This window comes from Montipora foliosa, chromosome 1 (assembly GCF_036669935.1).
Source record: "Montipora foliosa isolate CH-2021 chromosome 1, ASM3666993v2, whole genome shotgun sequence".
Taxonomy (NCBI): Eukaryota; Metazoa; Cnidaria; class Anthozoa; order Scleractinia; family Acroporidae; genus Montipora; species Montipora foliosa.
This window is the reverse complement of record NC_090869.1, coordinates 22434850-22443119: the sequence shown is the minus strand read 5'-3', so window position 1 is coordinate 22443119 and position 8270 is coordinate 22434850. Positions and strand designations below refer to the sequence as shown.

At 42.2% G+C, this 8270-nt stretch overlaps 1 protein-coding gene across 3 annotated transcripts; it reads right to left on the bottom strand.

The window, feature by feature from the left end:
- Positions 1 to 243: 243 nt before the first annotated feature.
- On the bottom strand, positions 244 to 8270 carry LOC137993500 (collagen alpha-2(XI) chain-like). 3 transcript variants are annotated; one of them, XM_068839417.1, is made up of 5 exons: positions 8131 to 8147; positions 6225 to 6252; positions 5951 to 6083; positions 5325 to 5369; positions 244 to 1769 (listed from the first exon to the last, which is right to left on the bottom strand). In XM_068839417.1, exons 3-5 carry the CDS (start codon positions 6020 to 6022, stop codon positions 765 to 767), a joined length of 1122 nt encoding a protein of 373 aa, XP_068695518.1. In that variant the 5' UTR covers positions 6023 to 6083; positions 6225 to 6252; positions 8131 to 8147; the 3' UTR covers positions 244 to 764. The 3 variants fall into 3 exon arrangements, with proteins under 3 accessions (XP_068695518.1, XP_068695525.1, XP_068695511.1); XM_068839424.1 differs by lacking the exon at positions 6225 to 6252 and having other exon boundaries at positions 8131 to 8270; XM_068839410.1 differs by lacking the exon at positions 8131 to 8147 and having other exon boundaries at positions 6225 to 6375.

Sequence of the window (8270 nt, the reverse complement as noted above, 5' to 3'; positions counted from 1 at the left end):
TCCCCCCTGGATGGGATGCTAGTCCATCGCAGGGTTACCCCCAGCATTAAATTCACCGGTACCCATTTATACACCTGGGTGGAGAGAGGCACCGTGAGGGTAAAGTGTCTTGCCCAGGAACACAACACAATGTCCCCGGCCAGGCCCCGAACCCGGACCACTCGATCCGGAGTCGAGTACACCACCGCGCCTCCCAATTTTGGTTGGTATAAATGGTCATTATTGTAGAGCGAGGGGGAGAGGGCATGTAACTTTATCTTTAATTACATTCAACTATTAAAAATGATTATGAACACTATAAGATATGCACAGATTACAATACAGCATGCGCAGCGTTTTTGTTTACCTTAAAGATCAGGACGTTACTGGATAAATATGAGGAGTAGGCAATATGTTCCAACATTTTTGCGTTCTAGGGCTGATTGTTGTAATAGCCCTTATCTGTGATGACGTCTGACTAGCTGATTTCACAACCAAGCCTCGAATTCGAAAATCAAACTTCTACATTTTAGCTTGAGCTGAATCCCAAATAAACAAACTTGTAAAGAAAACCCGCGGGCGGACAGTATCTCATGACCAGATGATGTATATAATTTTGTGCAAACGAGGCTTGGTGGTGAATTTTTGAGCATATGACGTAATCATGCCTAAGGCCTATTCGTTAGAGTAATGGCTCTTGTCATGAAGTGAGTGATAGCACAAAGGCAACAAAAAAGGACGAGGAACAAACGACGCAAAGGGAAACCAGTGGGCATATGATGCCTTCATCGTACCCATATCGCAATGCGCTTGTTCGGCACCTGAATATAGCGAGCCCCGAGGAAGCCAAACTGAGCCATATCCCAGCGTGCTTTGAGAGGAGTGTCTTGTACTGTCGCATAGTGACTCTTGAGCATGACTTCATTTTGATTATTATCAAGTAGACATGGTTTGTTTGACGCCGCAGGTGCGCCCACGTGAAGACCGTGGTCATAAAAGCGGTATGAGTGTGTCACTTTGTTTCCCCAACAGATGATCCTCCCAGTGAATGTCTTGTCTTCACGAGTGTGTTTGATGATATTCCAAGTATAATCCACTTTGTCCAAATTGTACTGGCCCCACTCATGATCCACGAACACTGAATTATTTTTGCTAGGGTTGAAGGTGGCGTAGGCGTCTTCCGACGGCGTCCAATCATTGGCTGTGCCAACAAAGGTAAAGCGAACAGACTGACGGCCAGATAAGAAGAGCAACCGAATGAGAGTGTTGTTTAAATGGACTCCGGCATCAGCATCCTTTTTGATGGACAAATCAATCGTGTCTCTCAGATGAATGTCGTGGAACAGATTGCCATGCAGAGGATTGGTCTTCGAGCCTAAGCACATGCCCCCATCACGGTCAGGACACACCCAACTGTAGTCATCGGTTACCTTAGCAACCAGAGTCCAGCCTCCTCCCGCTGTGGTCATATCACAGTAAGCACGAAACGCATTGCGTGTGTTGTCCTTACCAACTGGGTTTATCCAGTACATACCATTTCCCCGGCTCTCTCCACTGAACAATATTTCGAAGCAGGACTTTCTGGGAGGTGAATTGTTAATCTCTCCTGGAGGGACAGTCTGCAATTGTAACCACTGCTTCCTGCTACAGATATTTAGCGTCCTGGATTTCGTGTCATACCTAACTTCACCTTCAAGCCGTGCACTACAAGTTACCAAGTTAGATGTGCGCAGGGGTGATGCAAGCCCAACGCTCTTGTGTTCATCTGTACAGCTGTCCCCTTTTTCACCCTGGAAGATCGAATAATAACCTTGTAACTTTTTATCAAACTCAAAACTTCCTTGACACCGACAAATGATCGATTGTAAAGACAGCAAGGTCGTTTATGATTGTACTAATTTTGCAGAAGCTGTGCTTCGACTGTATTGATTGTTATAAAATAACACAGTTAGATATACAAATAGATCATTACAGATTTTACTTAATGCTTTCATTTCAGAGGAGAAGGTAATCTACAAATTCAAGAGGACAGGATTTGAGGAATAACTGCTTTCCAATGTAAAATTACCACCCGAATAACCTTACAAAATCACGAACCCATGCAATGGTCAAATTGATGTTCCCGCGAAACCACACATTTCCAGCAAATCATAAACATTACGTAATTAATTAGTACCCTTGGGATTGACTATCCCAAATGAAAACTTGTCTAAAGGCCTGGTTATGTGGAGGGAGAGAGCTCCGGCTAAAAGCCTGGTTATATGGAGGGAGAGAGCCCCGGCTGACCGAATTACCCGGCTCGGAGAGTTAAAACAATAGCCCGCCTTTACTTGCAACACGCCTAAGCGGGATAAGATCACTGGGCTTTCCATTGAGTGGTCGATAAGCACAACAAACAAGAAAAGTTTTGCCCGCAAGTTTAACTTGTTCATCACTTGTTCCGTCGTTACTTGGTCTCTTCAGATTCACTGACATTCCGTTCAGAAGATGTTATTGGTGAGCGATAAAGATGACACAATTCCCCAGGATGGTGTATAATTTCGCGCCGCCATGTTTTCGCGGTCTTCTTCACCTCGGTTAGACAGGGTAACCCGGCACGAACCATTTACATGGTAAACTACATGACAAAAAAATAGCCCTCCATAGAAGGGTACCTCGGGCAAGTAGACATGGTGCCCGGGAAGGCGGGTCACCCAGTCTAGCATGTAAATGCTTGACTGCGACTTCAACAGAAACGTATGAAACGTTGTGCTAAGCGGGATGGCCATTGGGCTCGCGAAGCTCAACAAACAAGATGGCGGACAAAAGAAACGTTTCGGCGGCAATTTTAACTTTTTTTATCACTTGCTCAGCCGTTACATTGATCTTTTCGGATTCACTGCCATTCCGTTCAGCAGGTGTTATTGGTATCGACGAAACAATTCCCCAGTAGGATAGTGTATGATTTCGCGCCGCCATGTTTTCACGGTCTTCTTACCTAGGTTAGCCGGAGGGTAACCCGCCAAGAACAGTAACCGTAAATTTTACGAAGGAAGCTCCACTCAAACGAAAGTAGTTTTGAGAGGGGTCCTGCATCCAATTGAATTGGAATTTAGATATGTCAGGAACCCATGACCCGGAGCCTACAACTCTACTGTGTTCGTGCAACGGCGTTTTCACAGACCGATTTATTTTTAGATTGAATTTCCCGCGAATGAGACTCCCACAGGAGCCCGATGACCAATTACAAGAAATTAAGCTGACGTCATAGGGTCACCGAATCGGAACTGCCTTTGTTTTTTGGCCTAATTCGCGGGAAGGGGTAGTCTAAAAATAAACCTACCTGTGAAAACGCCGTTTCACAGACGCTGTATGGAAGTTGCACGCTCCAGATGGGCTCCTGGATATGTTGGTTTTTGAGGGGAGAGGAAAACCGGAGAACCCGGAGAAAACCCCCTCGGAGCAGAGTAATCCGGAAGAGTAATTTCAGAAGAGAAGGTACTCTACAAATTCAAGAGTACAGGATTTGAAAGACAATCTTCAACAGGGTCAGCAACGTCAGAAAAAGGTGAAATTACACCGGAAATGCGCTTGAGAGCAACGAGCAGAAATGTGCCTGAGATCAACGAGCGGAAATGCGCCATTTCTGATTGCGGTTGTTTTCTTTCCTCAAAACAAGAGAGCTCTGTTAGCCACAAACAAGTTGTTTATTCTCAGAGTATGTGTACGACATCCAAATAAAACCGTGCTCAAATTTTCAAGACCAAGGTTTCCCATTTTTATGCGCATTTCCCTTAAATGATTGTTGCTTTGAGTTCTTTTAAAAAAATAAAGGACAATTCGTTATATAATGAACTTTGCAATAGTTGCAATTGCGCAAGGTATCAGTGGAGCAAAAGCAGCTTAATCCTCATCAGGATTGATTGCTTGCTTTCGTAACAGCCAGATAGTTCGCCGGCTCAGTTCTAGACCATCTTGTGTGTCAGTGACATCAAAACTTGAGTTTAAGCTTGTAGTAAACCGATTTACTCTATAATCCGCCATATTTTTGAACATGAAGAAACTGATTTCGCTATCAAGTAAATGGCGAGGGTCATGCGTACAGCGGTCCAAGCATTTCTCTGTTGACAGTTTTAACGATATCCAATATTAGTTTAAATTCATAATTTGCAACACATTTGAAAAATTGGCCGCTAAAGTATCCTCCTCAGATTAATTGAATTATGAATGTATGAAAAGCTGAAAACTGACGCGATAACGCCGACTCTCTAGCCCAGTTGTATCGCTAATCCACAAATGCAGGATAGAGCTTCTCCACTTAATTCTGCATATGATGGTATGCGCAGTTACTCCATAATATGAAGAATGTTGAAACATCGAAACCTTGCACACACACACACACACACACTGTATTTTACGTGGTTGTTGCCCCCCAAAAGTCTTTTTTCTCAAGATTTGCAATAACGAATACACTATGAACGCCCCGCGTAGATTTCCGTTGGGTCAGTGCAATATATCTCTAGTCAAAATGTGATTTTCTTTTGTCATACACCACGCAGAGTCCTGACGATGACAGCCTTCCATCTACCCTCAATTGACGTAACTTGAGGACTTTCCACTTATGGCCAAATACTTAGACCTTAGCAAGAAAAAAATTAAGATCGTTTCACGCTTCTTTATTCAGAGACTTTCAAATTTATGAACAGCGAAAACTGTGGTTACCTGTCTTATACTCCGTAGGCTGAAATCCTAGATTACGTAAGAGGGACATTCCACCCGCTATTTGCTATTGACCGCTTTGGTCAGAATTACTTGCAATACTATTAGCTGCCTAAGAGCCGATAGTTCTCTCAAAAACCTCTTATAGTGATTCGTATCGTGGCTTATTTCAGAACAATCTAGTTGCACTGCACGCGAAGCCTGCAAAAGATCAATTTAAGGTTTGCGATATCAGGAATCTGACGTTTTATGCCATGCAGCAGTGGAACGACCTCCGTGAGATAGCGCTAAAGTGGATGAAACAGGACTGCTCTACAACACTTAGCCACTTTCGAGAGCTTCAATAATAATAACAAATAAAGCACTACGAAACTTTTACTGTCTCGCCCCAAATTGCTGAAGACGCAGGTCGACTCCAAGAACTATGAGGAAGTTGTAAGTGATACAGTTGAAGGCTCGTTACTTGCCGACAGTAGTTGCTACTACTTTGCTCAGAGCAAATCCTATTTCTTCCTCTTCATCGTCGCAGGCCTTACATTGAGTTTTCCAACAACTCAACAAGATCAAGCCTGGCAATATTCACTAAGCCCCGTACAAAATAAACGCGAGCAAATTGACGGCACATAGTTAAGCTTAAGCTTTTGTACCTTGGGGCCTTGACTTCCTTTGTCTCCTTGTGGTCCCCTTTCACCCTGAGAAAAGAAAATAAACAGTACTGAAAATTGATGATAGACGAGGCCTCTCAAACTACCTAAACTTGCTAACAGCATAGGATTGCCCCGAACTGACTACATGTTAATCTGCGTGTAGGTACCGTGCTTCACGTACCCTGAAAAATACTTGTCATTTTGCTCACACTTGAATAACAATAAATAGAATAGGAGGAAATGGCCTGAAGTGGCCTTCCAGCTTTGCCCTATTATGCCACCTTTCCTAACACGATCGTCAGCTTTCAAGGAACATGGAACGGTGGATTCGTTCCAATGGTGCTCTAAGTATGATTAGTTATGTTGGCGAAATAGGAAGTAAACAAGAGTTCGTCTGCAGTGGTAAACGTAAACATAGCCATTTGCTGATATCGGCTTACAGTCATATCACGAAGCCCTTGAATGAGTGCTGTAATCAGTAACTCCATTTTATTGACGAACTAGATGTATTCCGAGTGTTCAAGGTAAACAACGAGACGAAAATCATCACACGGGTTTTTTGTTCTTTTATAGGAGCATAATTGATCTCCAAAGTGTCATAAAGATACTAGGAATATTTTGCCTACCCTTTCTCCTCGCAGAGAAGGAATTCCCGACAAATACACCTCTCCGAGTTTGATCCTTCCAGAGGACAGCATAAGATGACCACGCACCGGCTTCAACGTAAGTCTTGCGTCCTTATGTTCCCTAACAGAGAAACTGGAACAAAATTGTACAAGGTTAATAAAAATTATAAACAAATCAGTGCACGACAGATAACCTCATCAAAATTTCATCAGGCACACCGGCCGCATATGAACGTGTTTAATCTAAGATGGCATATGAATTTGCTCCACTTACTTGGAGTTTTTGGACGCTAGCGAAATACCTGGGGAATGAAAAGGGATACATAGCAGGGTCAATCCTAGAACGAGAAGCGAGAGTTGCGGCATTGTTACCACTCTGGCTTAAAGTCTGATAACAAGTGACTAAGAGCACTGGCATCGTGAACCTACAAAGCACGGAGTAAATTGATTGGATAAGAAGCATGTCACGCCCCCATCACTCAACTTATAATAGCATGACTGCACACTGGCATGCTCTTCGATCTCTTCTTTGTGCAAGTAATTAACAGTTCCATAAACACCGGAAATGGGATAAACAAAAGTGTTGCTTGAATGCAGACAATTTGGAGCTTATTTCTCGCAAATTTCTCACTTCGTGAACTCAATCTTTATCCCTGTTCAACGGACACTCCATGTCAGGTCCCAAATTACGTCGCTACCAACTGGTGACATAGCGCTTCCTTCTGTTGACACGAGACAAGGGTTTTGTTCGTTCGGCGGTCCCCCAAAGCGGCTTCAAGAACATTTGCTTTAATTGACTTAATTAAACGATAATTTGGAGATCATTTTCGAGCGAAGTTTCAAGACAAAAAGGAAGCCATAATTAAAATGAAACAGAGCCTCTTGACATTCACAAGGTTAGCATATCTCATGTTCTTGAACAGAAACAAATAGGACGAAGGTTTTATCTGCATGCCACAATTTGAGCCCGCCCTAATGGCTTATAAAAAGGCTAAATTAATTAATCACTTACTGTGCTCAAGGTGTAAGCTTCAATTAGTGCCGGAAAGCGTTTTATTCAGTATGTATAAAAACAACTGAATACGTTCTTTTATCATTTCTCGACCAATTAGGTAACGAAATTTTTGCTCACTCTCGTATCAAGCATTTATTAAATACCTTAAACTCTTTCTCAGGAGATTCTATATAATGTGTTTAATGTCTAAATATTTGCTTTATCGCATATTGCCGCACCTCAGTCATGCTTCGCTGCGGTAGATTCAAGGGAAATCCGCTCAAAGCTCAGTTTCCGGACCACCTGACCCCACTTCACGATTTTTTAATCAGAGAAATAATGCAAATTTCTTTAACATTAAGACATGTTTCACGTCTGTTGGTTCAATACGAAACTGCTTCATGAGAATGATTTCACGTTTTCCCCCGAAAGAAATAATTTGACCATATTGAGGGACTCAGCACTTTGCAATGAGCGGTTTTTAAAGAGGTCCATCGGATCCTGCTGGTGACGTCGACAACTTGTTCCAATTACTCTGCGCGGCACTTCTCTCCACTTTCCCTCGGAGTTTCAATTCCTATGGGATCTAGGGTGTATCAGAAGCCATGCTTTACTTAGTAATAAGAATGATAAATAACGATAAACAATAACAATAATAATAATAATTATTATTATTATTATTATCATCATCATCATCATCATCATCATCATTATTATTATTATTATTACTTGTAGACTCAGGCAGGATGTTCAGCCTGGTGTTTATAGTCTTACAACAAGTCACCACAGGTCCCAGGTCTCTCTTTTCCTTCTTCTTACAGGGATAGTACTTTCCTTAATTAGTATCTTTGCTGTCCCCAACAATGCTGTTTTCTGGATAACTTTCAACCTCACCTTCACACCGATTCGCCTCATGTTCGCTTTATTATTACTATTATTTCATTGTTTTATCGGCTTCCTCGCTTGCCAATTTTTTTACTTTTTTTTGTGAATAAACTCAATAATCGTGAGATTAAATGTTTCCGGACTTGTCAAGTTATGGAAAACCTGGCTGCCAATTTAATATTTAGTTATCATTACGAAGATAAAAATCTATAGAGTTCCGTATTAAATGGTGGTGTCCCCAATAAGTCCATCAGGGCTAAACACATTCACACTTAAATAAAGGTTTCACTTGGTTACTTACCTACTTACTTACATAAATTTTAGCCTCTGTTTGAACTACCGCTTCTTCACAATACATGTCGAAAGGTTCCCTTAGTAAGTGCGTGCATGATCCCATAGAGATTTCTCTAGAAAGGGCAACTGAGGGCAAGGGGTTTCATT

Excerpts from the sequence above, each read along its gene's own strand:
- LOC137993500 (XM_068839410.1), bottom strand. The coding sequence starts at position 6,316 with ATGCCGCAACTCTCGCTTCTCGTTCTAGGATTGACCCTGCTATGTATC. Across the intron at positions 6,084-6,224 it reads CTAGCGTCCAAAAACTCCAA|TTTCTCTGTTAGGGAACATA; the intron begins GTAAGTGGAGCA and ends ATTTTGTTCCAG. Across the intron at positions 1,770-5,324 it reads AAGGAAGTCAAGGCCCCAAG|GGTGAAAAAGGGGACAGCTG; the intron begins GTACAAAAGCTT and ends TCGATCTTCCAG.